Source organism: Osmerus mordax, chromosome 11, assembly GCF_038355195.1.
Source record: "Osmerus mordax isolate fOsmMor3 chromosome 11, fOsmMor3.pri, whole genome shotgun sequence".
Lineage (NCBI taxonomy): Eukaryota > Metazoa > Chordata > Actinopteri > Osmeriformes > Osmeridae > Osmerus > Osmerus mordax.
The window spans coordinates 8,593,130-8,612,548 of record NC_090060.1 but is presented as its reverse complement, the minus strand read 5'-3'; the positions used below and the strand labels follow the sequence as shown (position 1 = coordinate 8,612,548).

Below are 19,419 nucleotides of genomic sequence, written 5' to 3'. Positions count from 1 at the left end.
TGAGCTTTCATGTGTATTTTCAGTCGTGATGTTGTTCCTGAGGACACTGAACGCTGCACATGCAGAACAGATGCAGCTACAACCTCCACTGACCTCCATGCACCTGGTCCTTTACACACGAGGAGGGTCCTTCACGTGTCAGAAACTCAGATAATAGAGAGGCAGTGTTAGAGAGAGGAGGAGTAGCTGGTGTGTGTAATAAGACTATATAACCCAGGTTAGAACAGGTTGAACCAGATCAGACCAGGGCCCCAACCAAGCTAGACCCCTCCAACTCAAACCTTCCACTATCACGCAGACTGCAGCAACAGCAGCCATGCATGCCCTCCTCTCGCTCCTCTTCTTCCTTTCCCTCTCCCTCGTCGAGGCGGATGTGGTTGCTCGATTCCAGGACGTTCCGGAGTGTCTGGAGTACTTCTACCAGGGGAAGGTTCCGGAGTGGGGCGCCACCACGCCTGGTGCTGCCCGCCTATGTCAACGCTTTGCCAACCGGTACCACTTTGCCACGCTGTACGACACCGCCCACCGCATCGCTGTGTACTCAGCCTACCGCTTCCAGCCCAGCAATGGCGGAGGCCGGGAGAAGCGCTGGTTTGTGGAGCCCCAGGTGGGTCACTGGGACGGGGGCCAGAGTCTGAGGCAACAGATAGGTGGCTGTGGTGTTGTTTTGTAGTGAGGTGTGTTTGATTTGACTTTCAAACCACAGGCAGGTACTCGGAAATTGAAGGCAGGGAGCGGAGGTCAAGGCTAGGGTCAGTAGCATGTAAAAGGGAGTGCAATTGGCTCAGATATCTGAGGTCAATTTGATTTGGTTCATGTTAATAAAAAGTAAAATTACTTCTACATAGCTGGCGTGCAAGACAAGTTAGCTTAATTACTTTCAGAGGCAACCTTTTGAAGTGCTGAAGTAACCTTTGGAGAAGAAAAGACAAAAAATATATTCACTGATTGAAAGTTTTTTTTGGAAATATTCACAGAACTGTGAAAATGAATCAAAATGTTTGTTTTTATGTGTAAGCTTGTGAACAGTTCTTGGGCAGCTGAGATGAAGGATGGTTACTGGCTGGGTAAGGACAATCCTGACATCTTCCTGGGTGAGAGGCAGGCCTTGAACGAGGACTACAAACACTCTGGCTTTGACCGTGGGCACCTGAACCCCAATGGACACCATGCTGGTAGGGCAATTCTTGGAACCCTAGATGTCCTGGCCCATAGGCTTACATTATTAACTGTTTAGCAAATGTTTTACTGGGAAAATGTTTTTAAATCACCTCATGTTCATTCCTTTATACCTCCCTCCCATCTCTACCCCAATCCTTCTCTTCTCTTTAAGTCCCAGGTCGTAACGCCACCTTCACTCTGACCAACGTGGTTCCGCAGAACCCCAAATTCAACCAGGATGCGTGGAGGATCCACGAGTTGGACCTCACCGACATTTTCCGTACCCAGTGTTCCGAGGCGTATGTCCTGGTGGGCGCCGTTCCCTCCACCGACAACTGGATTATCAAGAACAACGTAAGGAGAGTCAACATCCCCGACTACATGTGGAACGCCTACTGCTGCGTGGACGCGAACGGGAGGCCCGTTCTCAGCGGCGCCGCCACCGCTCGTAACACCGAGCAGAACAGGGTCGACCAGCACTCTCTGACCGAGCTCAGTGCTTTCCTGCAGCAGTTTGATACCTCGCCAGTCGGGCAGCTGTTCCATAACCACTGCCAGGCATGAAACGTGGGGCGCAGTTCCTTTGGCCGACATTAACCATGAGCTTGCAGATTGGTCTGGTTCCCAGGCTATCCGTAGGCAAAAGGTTAACATTAGGAATACTGTCTGAATAAATTATCTCAAATCTGGGGCTACTAATATTAAGCAATATTTTTCATGAATTTCTTTTTCAATTTCCATTTCAGTTGATGCAGTGAAAATAACTGGCCCATGCCGGTGTGCAATTGCTTCAACCGTAAAAATACGTTCACAATTGAATGAATAAATCATGTTTTACAATACGGTGAATATTCAGTGTGTCAGTTCAGTTGCCATGGAAGTAATTCTGTGAGGGCTTGAGGTAGCCTACATTTGCAAATAGCAACATGATACGAGTTGACAATGAGGAGTAAAAAGGACATTGTACAGTCTCTCATATCAGAAATCAGTGTCACTATTTGTTTGTATGTGTGCTATTTATTATAATTTATAGAAAGCAAAATGTTATGATTATGTTACAGTTGTTAAACAAGTGTAACTGTTAAATAATAAAGATGCATTTATCCGCCATTTCGGTTTTTGATTAAAGTGTCAGTCAGAGCAATAAAGGGGTGTGCTTCAGACTTCTTGAACTGTCTGTCACTGCCTACTCTACACAGTACAGTCATAGGTCCCTTCACCTCCCTTCACCAACTATAGCTAAATTCTTGTACAGATATCCATATATATCCATATATCCCCCCCCCCCCCCCCCCCGGTCGGTGTCTCTCCAGGTTAGCCGTACTGAGCCATGGGGTGGTCTGTCCAGGCTGGCAGGGAGGAGAGCTTCTCCTCAGTGGCACCATCTATGGGCCAGCCCCAGGCCTTAAAGAAGGAAGCCAGGTTCTTCCCCACCACCTGGGAGAAGGTCTGTGCATACACGTTCATCTTGCCCGTGTTGTCCCCAGGAACGTTCTGCATGGTGTGGTACTGTGCAAACACCTTCTTGAAGGCCTCCCAGCCAAACACATCCTGGAGCTAGAAAAAATAAGAGAAAAGATGGATGGAGGGAAAGTGTGTGGGAGTGGTAAAACACAGGGAGTGTTTAGAAAGGTGTCACGGAGCACACTGTAAAAAGATGTTTCCAAGACACGTCCTAGAGTGTGTTCTAGGACGTTCTACAAACAGGTTCTACAAATCCCTCCCCCTTGTCACCTGCATGTAGGTCTCCAGGGCGGTCCACATGTCCCAGGCCCCCAGGTCCCGCCCCCCCTTGGCGTACTGCTCAGCCCGGATCTGCCGATTCACCAGAGACATGTTGGGGTGGGCCTGAGCCCGGTCCACCCCCAGAACCTGCTCATGCACGTACACGGACCACAGGTTGCAGGTGCACTCGGTGGTGTTGGGGGGGAACTCCCAGGCCCATTTCTGCTGGTTGTGCCCGAGCTCGTGGATGACCCCCCAGATGCCGGAGCTCCGTGCCTGCTTAACGTTCACCAGCTCTGCGGCGGAGCAGGACTGGATCATGATGGGGTAGCCCGCGTGCATGAAGCCTGGGGGTTCCAGAGAAGTACATGAGGATTCAGTGTGATGCTTTGACGTGAGAGAGAGAAATATTTGCAGACAGGAAGAGAGAGACAGAGAGAGGGAAATAAAGACAAAGATGGGCAGACAGACAGAGAAACACAGAGAGAGAGAGAGATGCAGAGAGAGTGAGAGATGCAGAGAGAGAGAAATAAAAATGGGCAGACAGACAGAGAGAGAGAGATATGCAGACGGAGAGAGACCATGTGATATCTGGACGTCCGCTACGAAGCGCTCCTTGCGGGTGAACTTGGCAGGCACAGCGGCCAGGTCAGCAACGCCCCTCATGATGTCATCCCAGAGCGCAGCGACCTCATCAGGGCGCTCCAGGCCGCGCACCACATCCGAATGCACCGTCAGGATGATGTTCTCAAACTCCAGCTCCGCCCAAGGGGAGGGGGCAGTGCGCAGGATCATCCAATCAGCAAGGGTTGTCACACCTGTAGGGGGATGAGCAACCAATAGGACAACTCAAATATTTATGAATGAAATAATGAAACTCACGAGGGTAAACAGCTTTAGATGAACCCTCTCATTACAAAGAGAGTCCTAACATACAATACAAACAAAAAACAAAACAAACAAACAATCAACCAACAATTTAACACACTACAATTTGATACACTACAAATAAGACCATCAACACACAAACATCAGATGAATACATGGGTGAACGAAACCACATGATGGCCACATGAACACTCAGATACTATGATCAAAATACTAACATTTTACACTCAGCATGTAACATTTTACAATTACATTTACTTACGTTATTTTCAACCAGCACTACCTCTCTCTCGGTCTTCTAAATACACACACACACGCACACCGACACACACACTCACCAGACTTGTAGTAGGGTGCCGGTATGGCCACCTGAACCATGGCCTCAGCCCCATCCACCTCCGTGTTGGGCGGAGCCACCACGTAGATGAGCCCGCCCCACAGGTTCCACACCTGCATCATCTCCGAGTCGACAGGCATTTTCTGGCAGACGGACGCCGCCCGCTTCAGTTCTGATGAGTTCCCAATGTAATCAGTCTGACAGCCAATCTGCACCTGAGGTTGACAAATACACACATAAACGAACATTATCATTTAGAGAAGCATAACACTTGCATGCAATTTAATTGTGAATGCATATAGTATGTGTTGATTGGAGATAAGGGAGAGAATTTCTGCGTGTTTTTATGAGGAATCTGGTATACCTTCCAGCCCTGGTTGACCATCTCTGGGGGAAAGGCCATGTATGTTCTCATACCAGGGGAGAGGTAGAGACCTGTACTGATCCACTCCTCTGAACCTGAAACACAAACACACACAGTTTAACCAATCAGACATGGAAACAGGGATGGACGAACAGACAGACAGACAGACGTATAGTCTCTATATGAAGACCTCACCTCCAGTCTTGGTTCTGATGGTGATGTTAGTATTGTACCGCACCCCCATGACGGGTTGGTCCTTTATGAGGTACGGCAGGAGAGCATCCGGGTCCGGGCACACCTTGTATACCTCTGCCCCCACATTCAAGAGCAGGTGGTCCTTGGGTTGGCTGACCGGGCATGACTGGCACACCTGTGAGGAAGGGAGTGCAGAAAATACCTGTAGGCTGGCTTGAGAGGAGGAGAGTAACCTTAGAGTATAATGTGAAATGTATGGGTGAAATTGGTTCAGTTTGCCCATCAAACCACAGCCAATGGAACAGTCCTAAAAGGTGCTGTACTAATAGTCAGATCAAGTGTACCTGTGGGACGGAAGCCTGCTTCAGGATGTCGGTCAGCGAGGAGAGGACGTTGGCGTACGAGGAGCAGTCGTACGCCTGCATGTTCAGGAACATAGAGCAGTCTTTGCCCAGCTTCTTAAGACAGGTCTCATCATGCTGTGTTAGCTCCGTCCCAGTGTTCACGTGACTGGCGAAGCGGCGCAGAAGCTGCCGGAAGTGGTATCCCTGAGAGCATGACTGACCGGGGGTTGGGGCTGGGTAGCAGCCTGCCGGCACTGTGTCGCCCAACAGGCTCAGGCCCATCCTGTTCAGGATGCGGTTGCCTAGGGAATGTAAACAACACCAACAGGCATTTACCTATTGCACCTATAATGTATAGTGCCAGTAACAAACTACTTGAACTAATAAAGTATGTACATATGGAGATACTGTGTGGTATGTGTTTTACTGTGTTCTTCCTCTGGCATGTAGGATCATTTTTGTATGATTATTTGCTGGGATTACTTCTGGTGTAATCACACCAGACACCACACACACACACACACACACTCACTTATATATACAGTATGTAAGTATGAAATATAAACTGTAGTGGATAGGGATCATGTAGATAGATGGATATACAAGGTGTTCTATATTGGCACTGTGCCTGAGGTTGGAGTGTACCTGGGTACTCTGTGAGGGGGTTGCTCCCAGGGTTCTGGCTTGCCCACCACCAGGCATGCCCCCCAATCAGGAGCCCCCCTCCCTCTGCTACAAACTGCTGGATGTCCTCAGCATGCTGGTCGCTGTAGGACTTGCACACATACACACTCAGGTCCTTCCTGAAGCCTGTCTGCTCACACGCCAGCCCTGATTGGCGGAGAAATCTTGTGTCAAGACCGGGGGCCACGCCTACCAGCCCATTACGGCCCTCATCCAACCAACGGACGGCGTTTGTCCAAAATGTGTCGAGCTCCACACGATTCAGGTAGCCCTCATGTGAAATCACGATGACCCGCCCCTGGCCGTAGTAAGCCCCGGCCAGGAAGGAACAGCTGCCATGGGCGGAGCCGATGGGGAAGGCCAGAGGGCCATGGACAAGCACCTCGGAGGGAACAGCTCCGCCCTGGATGTCAAATTCAGACACACCCTTCAGCAGGAACTCCAGGTCGTCCTTGAAGTCCTTCTCTATACTGGAGAGAGGGAGGGAGAGAGAGAGAGAGAGAGAGGGAGGAGCAAGGGAGCAAGCGAGTGACAGTGAGGTATAAGTAATATTAAAGGACATTCTAAGTATAGTTTATTTACAGCTCTCCTCCATCTCACTTTGTGCACTACATAAAACATTAAGCATTAAGCTCCATCCTCCACAGACCTGAGTGAAACAACTGCCCACCTTTGAGTAGTGGCAGTTGCATGATAGCACACATAACACTGGTTAACATACCTTTCTCTTTATTGCCCTCTCATTCTCTCTGTCCCACCTGTTTTGTTGCCCTGAAAGCCTGTCCTACCACATTTCTTTGTCCATCATGCATATACACGCACTCTCTCTCTTTCTATCCCTCCACCCAATCTCTATTCTTTTCCCCCCTCTCTTTCTGAAAAGGGATTACTCACGCCACAGCCATCCAGCTGGAAGGTATTTGAGGGGGCACAGGGAGAGACGCCACCTCCCCACAGTGCTCCGAGAAGTAGACCCCCGCCACGCTGGACACATGGTTCCCAGGGAAGTTCAGCAACGTGTTCTGTCCTGGGTTTGACTGGGCCCAGCTCCACGCCTGCCCCGCCAGCAGCAGCCCGCCTCCAGCCTTCATGAACTCCACCAGCCCCTTCTCCTCCCCCTTCACACTGTAGACATTGGTTACGTACACCCCCAGCCCCTGGGTCAGAGGCCCCACCCGGGTCTCCATGCGGCCCCCGCTGATCTGACCCACCAGGGCGCTGCAGCTGGGGTTGATCCCCACAGACGGGCTGTCCTGGGCTGGATCAGCGCTCAGCCAGGCCAGGGCGTTGTCCACTAGATTGGGGAGGGAGGTAAGGTAGCTCTCGTGGCCCAGGACCACCAGGCGGCCACGGCCATAGAAGGACGCCGCCATCAGGACCTGGCCCCGGGTGTTCATGGCCAGGGGGAAGGCGTGGTCCCCGATGAGGACCAGGTCGGAGGGGATGGGCCCACCGAGGTCCAGCTCCTGGATGCCCTTCATCAGGGAGCAGTAAGACTCCTCCAGAAGAGAGGAGCTGCTGCTGCTCTGAGTCATGGCTGGGTAGGAGGGCGTTGGGGGTAGTTGACTGGGAACAGGAAGGCTAAGTTATCTCGTAAGCAGGTGAGGTCACTCTGCATGGAGGAATGTGACAGAATTGTGTTAAGAGATGTAACCCAAATCAAGCACATGCAGATAAACAATCAAAATGTTCCCAAAAAACCCTGTCTCTCTCTTGAAATAGACTACTGATCTGCAACTAGCTGCACAAAAAAAACATAAACAGAAGTTAGACTTGCCTGTTTTATAGTAAATCCACTGCTTATATCACACTGATAATGACACATAGAAAAACTGACATGAAAGATATAATCCAGTGACCGAAGGACAGTCTGAACAGCACAGAACACCATCAGAGTGAAAGTACAGTTCTGGGAAGAGACTGAACTGGAGGAGGGCCATTTTCTGAGTATCCAATGCCAGGCCAGGTTTCCACCATAAAAAGGGCAGGGCCACGTCTCAGTGGCCAGTGCAGAAGGGATCGCAAGTCAGTCAACTTATTTGGGCGAGGAGGAAAGGATGCAGAAAACTCTAACCAGTCTAACCTGTTTTTAAAAGTCACCTGACCAGTCATGCATCGTATAACTCGCCAACTCATCAGCATTGTCAACCAGCTGTATGGCTCACATATGTAATGGCTGTAATGTAGGCTGTCAGAGAATCCTGTCCGATGACTTGCCTACGAGAAAAAACGTGTTGGTGGGGTATAGCATCAGTGCTTGATTTAGTAGTCAAATCCAATTTTATTTGTAGCCTATTGCACATACACAAACTTAACCCCAAACAAATCTAAATTCTCAGCGAGTAATGCGCTTCAAATGAAATGACATGGTAAACCTTACTCGAAATAACTGTCAAGACGGCATGTGGTTCATTTTGACTTGGCACAATCCTTTTCACGGTTTCACGGAAACCTAATGATTCCGGGGGATACTTTAACACAATCACTCCGGACTCTCTGCCTTAACTGAACTTCCTAGACGGAATACACCCAAAGACCCGAGCCCTACACGGATGTATTTTGATGATGGACACGTTTAATTTCATTGGTGTAACACTGAATCTACTCCGCTCTCAGAAGTGATGAAGCTAACTTGCTAACTTGCTAAATCGTGCCGCAAATCTCCTGAAAAGTAAGCTAGATTTGTTGAGAAACTGAATAATTTACGGAATAATAAAGAGTGTCTTGCATTATACTTGCACGTACGACATAGTAGTAGTACTGAATATTATGTTGGCGCCAATTCAGTAGTTTAGCAATAGTATAACAAAGCAAAGCTTGAGCAAGTTTGTGTTCATGATGAACAAAGTCCACACAGCCAATAAGAGCGGGCTAGGGCATCATTTAGATCTGTTTTGCTAGTTTACTGGCTTAATTGATTTAACCATGTGACTGAATTTCTTGTCAGTTAAATAATGTCAGTTATTTGGAAGTCATTTTCGTAAAAGCTTTATTTAAGAGTAATATTACTCTCTTATTTGCTGCAGAGAAATGCAGTGCACTCTGGTGAGTAAAGAAGGTTCCTGCGTCCCACTACCGGACGGACGAGCCGTGATTCTGGGTCGAGGTCCGGTGACCGGAGTCGCCGATAAGAAGTGCTCCAGACACCAGGGTAAGAGAGGGAGGAGGATGCCTTTATTTAAATTCTGCCTGCCTGTATGTCTGTCTGATGGCTTAGAGCATGTTCTGCCTTTCTCTCCCTAGTGAAGCTGGTAGCGTGCTATGCAGACCAGAATGTTCTTGTGACTCAGGTACCAGCATCTGTCCACGCCCATGCTCAACTGTACCTCACTTTATTTTACAAACAGTATCTTTATCTTTCCCTCTTCAGTGTTGTTTTGACTTTGCAGCTCATCTTATAACCATCATCATTCTGTCCCCCTCGCCACTCTTCTCTCTCTGTGTCTATCTAACTTTCCCCTCGCTTTATTAATTCTCTCTCTCTGCCTCCATATTACCCCTCCCCACCCTCTCAGCTGGGTCCTAATCCCTGCTCCCTTAGTGATGAGAACCTTATCAGGGGCCAGTCAGGGCGGCTTCCCAGGGACGGCACCCTCTTCCTGGTCCACCAGAGCCACCCCTTCCGGGTCAAGTACTCTGATGGCTCCCCAGAACCAAGAACCATGGGTGCCGAGAGGCTCAAGGCCACAGACAAGACCAGGGGAGGGAAGAACGAGAGCCCTGCTCCCAAACGCAGCATCAAAGACTTCTTTGCTTCTTCTCCCAAGAAGGTACAGGGATGTCCCTCATGTGTGCAAGACTTCTGATCATGATGCCACAACATGTTTTATGTGCAACCAAGGAAATTACTGTTTTTGTTCAGGCATCCAAGCGGTCACACAGCCCTGATGAAGACCCCAGGGGGAAGCGCCAGAGGGCCACTGAGGATGAGGATGAGCGCCTGGCTGAAGAGAAACTCAGACAGCTACAGGAGCTGGCAGAGAGGGCCAGCAGCACCAAGCACTCAGCTTATTCATCATCATCATCATCATTGTCATCTGCAGCCTGTTCCCAGAGCCAGTGGGAACAGATAGGAAACCTGCTGCTCTACACAGCTGCTGGAGTGAAAGGAAGAAATAAGGTCAGTCTAACTATCTGTTTTCTGACTAACTGTTTTGTTTCTGCAGTATGGTCATGTCCAGGTATATAAGAGTTTAGTGCTGTCTTGAAGACAGAGGTGAAGAAGTGGAGGCCATTGTAGATGGTTGAGACTAACCCCTTATCCCCTCATCTGTGGACCAGATTGCAGGCTTCGACATTGACGGTTGCATCATCACTACCAAGTCAGGGAAGGTGTTTCCTACCGGCCCTGATGACTGGAAGTATGTCTGCCCATCGTTTTATGTTTGTGCATGTGTGGGGGGTATGCCTGTCTGTCTGTCTGTCTGTCTGTCTGTCTGTCTGGAGTGACCTTTTTATTTAGCCACTAATGGTAAACAGGCTATATGATCCACAGCTACTTTTACAGATTCACTATGTTAACATGGTGACCCATGCTTGCTTTAATCGTCAGGATTCTGTTCCCTGAGATCCAGCCTCGTTTGGCCAGCCTGCTGCAGAAAGGCTACAAGGTTAGAGGGACACCACATGTACTGCACGAGATCCACCTTTGGAAGTGGAACACAAACAAGGTCTTAACTAGAGACTAGTTAAGACTAGTGGTGTGCTAAGCTATACAGAGCTGTACAGTGTTGACTTTCGACCCTGAGGAAGCTCCTTCTTCTCAGGTGGTGTTCTTCACTAACCAGATGGGCATTACAAGAGGCAAGCTGAAACCAGAGGACTTCAAGTTGAAAGTAGAGAACATCCTGAAAACCCTCCAGCTACCTATACAGGTGGAGTGGGAAACACACACCTGCACACACCCACACACCTGCACACATTCAGTACATGCACACTCATCCCTCTATACATACACACAGATGGAGTGTTATAGTGTGTCTGTGTGTGTGTCTGTGTGTGTGTCTGTGTGTGTGTGTTCAGGTGTTTGTAGCATCCGGTCCTGGTGTGTACAGAAAGCCTGTGACAGGGATGTGGGAGCACCTGTCTGAGAAGGTAAGACAAACACACACACCCTCAGGCACAGACACACCCTCACACACTCTGTCAGACACACCCCGTCAGGCACCCTCATACACACCCTCTGTCACAACAATATTTAGATTAGCCTTGGTGTGTCATCCATTTTCTCAGTATTTCCATTCCGTGAACGGTGTTAAATCCCACAAGCTGTGAAGTGTAGACTAACATGTTTGTTTGTGTGTGTGTGTCCAGGCCAACGGAGGCGTGTCTGTGGACAGGAGCCAGAGTTTATATGTGGGAGGTGAGTCAGCTGATTGTTCTTGCTCTCACACACACACACACACACACACACACACACACACACACACACACACACACACACACAGTGCTGACATTGTGCTCTGAATCAGATGCAGCAGGCCGGCCGGTCAACTGGGCTCCAGGGAAGAAGAAGAAAGATTTCTCCTGCAGTGACAGACTGGTGAGACTGCCCTTGTATCTCTCGACCGGTGAGAGCACAGCGAGAAAGACCCGACCCCTACTACCCTCTCACGCTCACTCTCCTCCTTCCTCTCCCTTTCGTTCTCTCCCTCGCTCTGTCTCTCTCCATCCCCCTTCTAACCTCTATCCCTCCCCCAGTTTGCTCTGAACCTCAAGCTGCAATTCCACACTCCAGAGGAGTTCTTCCTGGGTTGGAAGAGTGCCCCCTACAGTCTGCCTGACTTTGACCCAGTGAGTGACTGGACCTGCTGTGCCTAGAAAACAGAGTTGGGAAGATGTTTCAAGGGGTATCTTAAACGTGTGTGTGCATGACATTTTCTCCCTTAGAGGAAGTTAGACGTCAATGTCCGCCTGTACGACCCACCCAGTGCCTCTCTCACTTCCGGCAAACAGGAAATCATCGTTGCAGTTGGTTACCCTGCTTGTGAGTGGAATGTTTTACATTCTTAAAATTACAGTCTTATTATTCTCTTAGTTTAGGATCATTCTCCTCTCTCGTTCTCTCTGTCATACACTCTCATTTTCTCTTCCTTTCTTTCTTTCTTTCTTTCTTACTTTCTTTGTCTTTCTAACTCTTTCTCTTACGCCGACACTCCTCTGTCTCTCTCTCCCACCTTTTCTTGTCCTCCAGCGGGAAAGTCTACATTCTTCCACAAATACATCGTCCCTCAGGGCTACGCCTACGCCAATAGGGTAAGTAATAGGGGGAGCCATGGCTCAGCCAATCAGACATGAACCCTACGTGACCCCTGAAACCACCTTGTGACCTCTGACCTGTATGTGTCAGGACACCCTGGGCTCCTGGCAGAGCTGTGTGTCAGCGTGTCAGCGGGCCCTGAAGGAGGGCCGTAGTGTTGTCATTGACAACACCAACCCAGACATTGAGTCTCGCAAACGGTAACTTTAGTGTGTTTTTGCCCCAGTGCTTCTCTGTGTGTGTCTTATTTGTGTACCTGTGTTTGTGTGTGTGTAGAAATTGTGTGTGTTGTAAACATGTGTGTGTTTGAATTCATCTCCAGGTATGTGGAGGTGGCCCAGACTGCAGGGGTCTTCTGTCGCTGTTTCCTGTTCTCTGCTTCTCTGGAGCAGGCCAAGCACAACAACAGAGTAATATCCCTTATTCTCTATAGATTAATGATCCTCTCTCTCTCCATCTCTCCTCACTCTATCATCTGTACGTCCTCTTTGTCTTCTCCCACCTTTATCTTCAATCTCTTTCCCTCCTTATTTTATTCTAATGTATTAACTGTCCATCTGTCTTCTTGGTAAATTAGTTTTTGATACAGCTCTGTTTCCTTGGTGATTCTGAGTGTCTCACACATTAAACTCGTCTTCTTCTGGTGTTCTACAGTTCCGTGAGATGATGCCCTCCACTGTCAAACACGTCAAGGTCAACGACATGGTGTTCCACAGCTATAAGTAAGTTGTGGTTACCTCACCTACATACAGCCAGTCCACATCTATCTGCTCTGCCATGGAGTTTTGAGACAGGAGAGAGAAAGTGACGAGAAAAAGAGGGAGCAAGAGAAAAGGAAAGAAAAGAGACAGGCTAAGGTTGGTTTGTCTTATGAACCGAATTCCCATCTCCCTCCCAGGAAAAAGTTTCTTCCTCCCAGCCTGTCTGAGGGCTTCTCCGAAATCCTGGAGATCCACTTTGTTCCAGAATTCGTAGACAGCCAATCAGAGGCCCTCTTCCGGCAGTTCTCGGAAGGCTAGGAGAACAGCTTCCTGTCCAGTGGGTACCATGTGAGGCCAACCAAAGCCGTGAGCCAGGATATGAAAACTCTCTGTCACCTTGTGCCATTTGTCACTTCAGTAATAATTCTGTGAAAATGGTGACCTTTACTTTGTCCAATAAAGCTTGATGAAACAAACACACATATGCCTGAAGCTGTTATTGTTTATATAAAGATGCTGTACATGCCATTTAAAATATACAAGAGTTATAGAGAGTAGAATGTTCAGCTAGCAGGCCATTGACTATAAACTAGCACACCTTTTCATGGGGAGCGGTAGGGCGCAGGGCAGAGTGTGCAACTATGCATTTAAAGCATTTGATCAAGTGGAAACTTGGGGGGAAGTGTCGAAGTGTCCACATCCTCGGAAACGGGAAAGAAAAATCATTACAGGATGTGATGTCATCATGCACTCATTCATCCGGAAGGAAGTCCAATTTCGTCCCCAGGTGCTGCCGCAACCACGGCATCAGCTTGAAGATGTTGATGTGGAAATCTCGAGCGTGCTCCTTATCGCTCGGCTTCTTGTGTATGTCCACCGTGCCCCAGCTCACCACCCCCACCTACAGGACAGGCGCGGAAGACACTGCTGGGATCACTGCTTCGCCACAAGGCTACTAAGTGGTGAAATATTACGTTAACGAAATACAGGGGATTTAGGTTGCTATATGTCTAGGACTGGTTACTGGACTGGAATTCAGAGTTGGAAGGGGGTTCTCACCTGGAAGTTCCTCATTCTTTTTGTCAAGAACAGAGCACCACCAGAGTCACCTGTAACAGCGTAGGGACATCTGGTGAGATAACTTGGTGTGTGTGTGTGTGTGCAGGCTACCTCTCTCCTGTAATGTACCTTTGGTGGCGGAAGCGTCCATCTGTGATGGGGTTCCTCCGGTGCACAGGAACCTGTCAGGAACATACTCGTCCAGAGTTACAGTTGTGTTCTGGGTCAGGGTCCTCTCTGCATGCTTCACACAGTCAGGTCTCTGGACAGTTACACACACACACAGATACACAGAGACAGACAAAGAATACAATCAAATGTGAGATATTGAGAAGGTGAATTTACTGACTGGAATATATGCGTCTGTCTTCACTTACCCTACTACCAGTGTGGATGTGTGTTTGTTTGCGGGTTTCCTTGTGGATGAAGTAGGCTCTGGTCATCTCTGTGGGGAATAAGGCATTCCCTGAAACACACGTACATACATGCAGAACAATGAATATACCGTGCAGTGGAACTATGATGTCATGGGTCAGAGAATTATTTGGAATTTGATGTCATAGGTTAAAAGGTTATGTCTTACAGTGCTGTTTACAGGTGGAATCGGGCCTCATCTTCATAGCACGGCTGGCTGGCTTAGTGCACGGCAAACAGATAGGCCTGTTGAACACGCACATACACACACACATGCATTTACTGGTAGTAATGTTGAGAGATTATAAATGCAAATACGTTCAATGAGTCCCCACCTGGCCTTCTGAGAGATAGGGATGCTCCTCTGCACCTTCACCAGAGCAATGTCATAGTCGTAGAACTCCTTTACGTTCTTGTGTTTGAGACCCATCACGTCATACAGAGGATGCAGAAACAGGTTGGCAGCCGATACTGAACCTCCCCCTGGTGGACACACACAGCAACTACAGTTTTCGCATCCACTCTGCACCAGTACAAATAGTGTACTCGAAAAACATATTTGGTTGCAAGATGACAATAACACAGACCCGATGGACTGACCGTATTCAATAGTGGTCTGCTGTTCCTCCAGCCCCTCGTGGCCCGCGTTGGAGAAGCAGTGAGCGGCCGTCAGAACCCAGTCCTCGCTTAGGATGGTGCCCTGGCACTTCTCACTTCTAGACCCGGTCTGGAGATGAACCACACAGAGGAAGGGCCCAGAGACCAGGGTTTATAAAGTAGATGTGTTATGAATAGCATATTGTCATTGGAGAGGTGTCTGGGTTTATTAATTTGTTTGTTTATTCATCTATCCTTCCATCTATCAACATCTCCAACCATCCACCCATTCATCCATCCATTCATTCAACGCCGGTATTGAAGAGGGTTTGCACCGTGATGATGTTGACGCGCCAGGGTCTGGTGTGAGCTTTACTGTCGCTGGAGACATCCTCTTGTGCAATACCACACATGATCACACTCTCATCACCTGTACACACACACACAACACAGAAGATTAATAATTCTTGAGCCGGTGAGAAAAGGGAGTCAGGTGGCTGAGCGGTGAGGGAATCGGGCTAGTAATCCGAAGGTTGCCAGTTCGATTCCCGGTCATGCAAACTGACGTTGTGTCCTTGGGCAAGGCACTTCACCCTACTTGCCTCTGGGGAATGTCCCTGTACTTACTGTAAGTCGCTCTGGATAAGAGCGTCTGCTAAATGACTAAATGTAAATGTAAATGTAAATGTAAAACGGACAGACAGACAGACAGACAGACAGATAGATAGCCTACTGATCATGGTGTTGAAGACCTCTCCCAGAGTCTTGGCTTCCCTCAGGATGAACAAATGAGGATCATCTCTCTTGTTGGAGGCGATGTCATTCAGCTCCTTTTTATTCACTTTGTCTCCCAATCCAAACACATACACGTCTATAGGGAACACACACACATTATACAAAGAAAAATTGTAAAAGAGTGAAAGAATAAGAGAAAGAAAGACAGTATCTTGGATTATCATTGTTCTGTAAACTGTGAATGTGTGTGTGTGTGAGCCAGGTTTGCAGTGTATCGTGAGACAACTCCTGCAGCAGTGTCAGACCTAGCAGGTCCTCGTGAGAGTGTTCCTTGGATGTGGGACTGTACCCCAGGAGATCCCGGATCTGGGCCAGCATCGCAAGCGCACTGGAGCCTGTGTTAGAGAACCCTGTAGAACAAGGAGCCTGTGTTAGAGAACCCTAGAGAACAAGGAGCCTGTGTTAGAGAAGCCTGTAGAACAAGGAGTATGTGTTAGAGAACCCCATAGAACAAGGAGCCTGTGTTAGAGAAGCCTGTAGAACAATGATGGCTGTCTACCTGACCTACCATCTGTTTACCTGACATACCTTCTGTCTACCTGACCTACCATCTGTCTCAATGAGGATGACATTCTGCGTCTGGTTAAAGAATTTCCGTTCTATTGCATTGTGTTTGAGAAAGGACATCTCTTCGTAGACGGTGCGTAGAGCGGCATACAAGTTGGTACCAGTCTGGCTCTTGTGACCTGGAGGGGACAAAAAAACGGATGGATCTATGGATGGATGGATAGATTAATTAATTAATGGATTAATGGAAAGAATGAATGTATACACAAATAACCATTTGAGTGACATACTGTTGTGGTCAAATTCATTCAGGTGTTGGATGACTTCATCAGCATTGTCACACCAGGGTTCCAAGATAGAGACTATCTTTATGGCCGTGCTGGCATATGATGTCACATGGAACCTCATCTGAACCTGATAGCTGTCCAACTGCAGGAGAGATGTGGGAATGAATACATTTCTGTAATTATTACATTCATTAATGAAATATCCAAATAATTAATTAACTGAATCCAGATATCACATTGATATGTTGGGGAAAGTTAGCATACTCATCAGAATTGCATGTGTTGTGTGTGAATGTGTGAGTTCAGTGTTAAACTGAATAGAAGTTCATGGAGGTCTACTGTACCTTGCGTATGAGGGCAATGGTGGCAGTCCTGGCCTGCTCGAACTGTTGTGCGGTGATGCTGCCGGAGGTGTCCAGCAGGATGAAGATGTTTATGCGGCCATCGGTGATACGCAGCACGCGCTCAAAGGTCACTGGAACAGCATAGAGGAACGCAGGGGTCATGGGGCACGTACAGTGCTTCTCACATGCACACACATGAACACTCACACAAACACACAAACACCCAAATGCACACTCTCTGTCTTCATCTATTCTCCTTTGTTTTTCTCTCTCTGTTCACCTTTCTTTTCTTTCTTTTTGAACTCTGGAGAAAGGACATCCATGACTCCAGAGAAGGATCCTCCCATGGCCTGGGCCACAGAGCTGGGAGAGTCAAAGGCAAACGGTGCTGCAACACACGCACACACACACACATATTTAGCACAATTTGCAATTGTAAGAAGAGTCTTTGAGATTGCTCAACCCTGTTCTTAAAACGAGTCCCCCCCCCCCCCCCCCCCCCCAAAAGGACAAATCTCTATAAAACTGAAGTGAAAAACATGACTGCAGAACAAGGAACCAAATACCAGTTACTGTAAACTCTTAAATATGTGTATGAATGTTTTTTTGTCTCTGGCACTTCAGCTTGGCCAGCTCTGGTGTGGTCCGCTCACTGACCCTGACATCGAGGCTCTGACCCGCTCCATTCTCGGGCCTCCAGACAGACTCTCTCAGATGAACCCAGCAGATCCATGCCACTCTGGCAGCGGTACTGGATCTTGTCTCCCACACGGAGCCGACCAGAGGTCCGCAGAGCGCCTGGTGGGATGCCTGGGTCTGTACAGTCATCATCTGGTGGGGAGGGATAGAGAGAAGGATGAAAAGAAGAGGGGAATAGGTAGATAGGGAGTAAAAAGATACAGCAGAGTTTCATAGCCTGCTTCCATATAAGAGGTCTTCTCTCGCCTTATTTTACTTAGACTTTACGAATGACACAATTTGTACAAAGTGGTAATCACTGAAATGGAAACAGCCGATTTCTCCTCTTTCAAAAATAACTTATTTAAATCAGAACATTTATTGTGCGACTACGTTGTGAATGACAAATTCATCCGTCTGCAGTTTCTGAAAGTACAGGTAAAATCCAGGTCCCAGCTTAAAAGAAGTCCTATTCTCACCTTGCTTGCCACACAGGGGGGTGGTCCCAGTCCAGTCCCCTTCCAGGGTGCAGGTCCTCTGGGCAGAGCCTTTCATGGGGTAGCCCTCGTGGCAGGAGAAGCTCTGGTTTTGTCCTGGACGCAGCCACTGGTCCCTGGGCCAGAACTCTCCATTGTCCAACTGGACTTGGCCCGGACACAAAACATCTGGGGTGGTGGGCGGTCGTAAAAGAGTATAACAGAAGTTATTACAGATTACTTTACATAACAATGACTAGCTGTATCCTATAATATTTACCAGGCTTACCTTTACAGCTTGCTTGTGAAACCTTTCTTCCACTGGCCAGCCTCATGGAAGACCACTCTCCATCCATTCCACAGAGCCTATAGGAGACAGGGGAGGGATACTGGCCCTGCTCACAGTGATAGGTGAGCCTGCTACCTGGAACGCCAGCCTGCATATAGGACACCCGTCCCCCTTTGATGACCTCACTGATGGAACAGTTCTGAGGGAACTCCATGTCGTCGTACTCGTATTCCCACTCATAGTCGGTCTCCTGCATACACACTAGTGTACACAGACACAGACACACAGTAAGACATGCACCCAAACATACACAGCAATGTTTCAGTGTATCCATACGGTTCTTCTTCAAAGTCCTCAGTACAACTGCATGGTGTTACAGCTGCAGAAAAGAGCAGAGAAGAGGACAGGGAAAAGAAAGATCTACTCACCGAGCTGGAGAGAGAGAACAGAGAGGATGAGCCACAGGATAGATACAGCCTGCATATCCAGTTGCAAGACACAAGATTGTCCCAGCAACAGTGTGTGTGATACTGCAGAGTGAAGCCCACAAAAGCAAGAGTACATCACTTTTATATGAACTGTGATCTTTCAGTAACAAACACAAGTGAAACATGGAAGTTGAGATTGAGCAATATCTTTTTTTATTGCAAAATCTACTTTTGGAATTAACATTTTCTATTTTCTGTTCTCTATTCTGAGAACTGTAGGTATTCCCATGATCTCAGACTCCACTTCAGAACATCTAGAATTCATCATGCAGTACTCCAGCGTTTTACTAATGAGGCCTTGTTACCACAAATGGCTCAATCTGTAGTCCAAATGGCTCAATCTGTACTCACCAGTGCCACTGGTTTTGTGTGTACCGTGTGTGTGTGTGCCTGTAAAAGTTTTAAAAGATGGGATTATCATTACGGGTATTATAAAGAGTTTAGAAGGAGCCGCAACCACTCCTACCCTTGTCCCCTGGCCCATGTCCACCTCCACCCTCCCCCCCCCTCCCACCCCTCCTCCTCTGTCCCTGATCTCAAGGCTCAGTCCTCTGCAACCCCCTCCTTCCAACCTCCCCCCCCCCCCCCCCCCCCCCGGCTCCCTGCTCACAGCTCAGTCCTCTCAGCTGACTTGGCTTTGTGGAACACCATGAAGGGGGTTCTAGAACCCTTTTGTAACAAATTACTCACCGTCAGCAAAACAAGAACAGCCGCCAACACGTCTACACCTTTCCGCCGTATCCTGGCAGGCTGGCTCTGGGAGCACCTGAACCCTGGGAGAGGAGAGAAACCAACACTGAACTCACTGCTACCCTGGACCCTCAAGT

The 19,419-nt window shown here is 48.3% G+C and overlaps 4 protein-coding genes across 4 annotated transcripts; 2 read left to right on the top strand and 2 right to left on the bottom strand.

Moving 5' to 3' along the window:
* The first annotated feature begins 255 nt into the window (after positions 1-255).
* si:dkey-243k1.3 (endonuclease domain-containing 1 protein-like) lies at positions 256-2,327 on the top strand. Its single transcript, XM_067245668.1, has 3 exons — positions 256-607; positions 1,019-1,175; positions 1,334-2,327. Exons 1-3 carry the CDS (start codon positions 317-319, stop codon positions 1,723-1,725), a joined length of 840 nt encoding a protein of 279 aa, XP_067101769.1. The 5' UTR covers positions 256-316; the 3' UTR covers positions 1,726-2,327.
* Positions 2,303-7,348, bottom strand: zgc:162193 (TRPM8 channel-associated factor homolog). The gene is made up of 9 exons (XM_067245667.1): positions 6,593-7,348; positions 5,660-6,168; positions 5,015-5,316; positions 4,671-4,845; positions 4,476-4,570; positions 4,113-4,326; positions 3,468-3,704; positions 2,896-3,233; positions 2,303-2,718 (listed from the first exon to the last, which is right to left on the bottom strand). Exons 1-9 carry the CDS (start codon positions 7,231-7,233, stop codon positions 2,476-2,478), a joined length of 2,754 nt encoding a protein of 917 aa, XP_067101768.1. The 5' UTR covers positions 7,234-7,348; the 3' UTR covers positions 2,303-2,475.
* Positions 7,349-8,142: 794 nt separating this feature from the next.
* Positions 8,143-13,138, top strand: pnkp (polynucleotide kinase 3'-phosphatase). Its single transcript, XM_067245666.1, has 18 exons — positions 8,143-8,369; positions 8,725-8,849; positions 8,942-8,988; positions 9,214-9,468; positions 9,561-9,818; positions 9,980-10,059; positions 10,251-10,308; positions 10,465-10,572; positions 10,721-10,792; positions 11,012-11,060; positions 11,170-11,240; positions 11,399-11,491; positions 11,588-11,684; positions 11,892-11,953; positions 12,048-12,157; positions 12,280-12,367; positions 12,612-12,679; positions 12,856-13,138. The coding sequence occupies exons 2-18, from the start codon at positions 8,729-8,731 to the stop codon at positions 12,974-12,976; spliced, it is 1,758 nt and encodes a 585-aa protein (XP_067101767.1). The 5' UTR covers positions 8,143-8,369; positions 8,725-8,728; the 3' UTR covers positions 12,977-13,138.
* Positions 13,139-13,143: 5 nt separating this feature from the next.
* On the bottom strand, positions 13,144-18,643 carry si:ch1073-280e3.1 (complement factor B). The gene is made up of 18 exons (XM_067245665.1): positions 18,533-18,643; positions 18,105-18,365; positions 17,819-18,004; positions 17,319-17,492; positions 16,942-17,049; positions 16,662-16,792; positions 16,321-16,459; positions 16,072-16,209; positions 15,769-15,873; positions 15,462-15,599; positions 15,064-15,158; positions 14,732-14,858; positions 14,467-14,614; positions 14,301-14,377; positions 14,095-14,183; positions 13,847-13,979; positions 13,718-13,767; positions 13,144-13,559 (listed from the first exon to the last, which is right to left on the bottom strand). The coding sequence occupies exons 1-18, from the start codon at positions 18,585-18,587 to the stop codon at positions 13,410-13,412; spliced, it is 2,304 nt and encodes a 767-aa protein (XP_067101766.1). The 5' UTR covers positions 18,588-18,643; the 3' UTR covers positions 13,144-13,409.
* Positions 18,644-19,419: the final 776 nt, after the last annotated feature.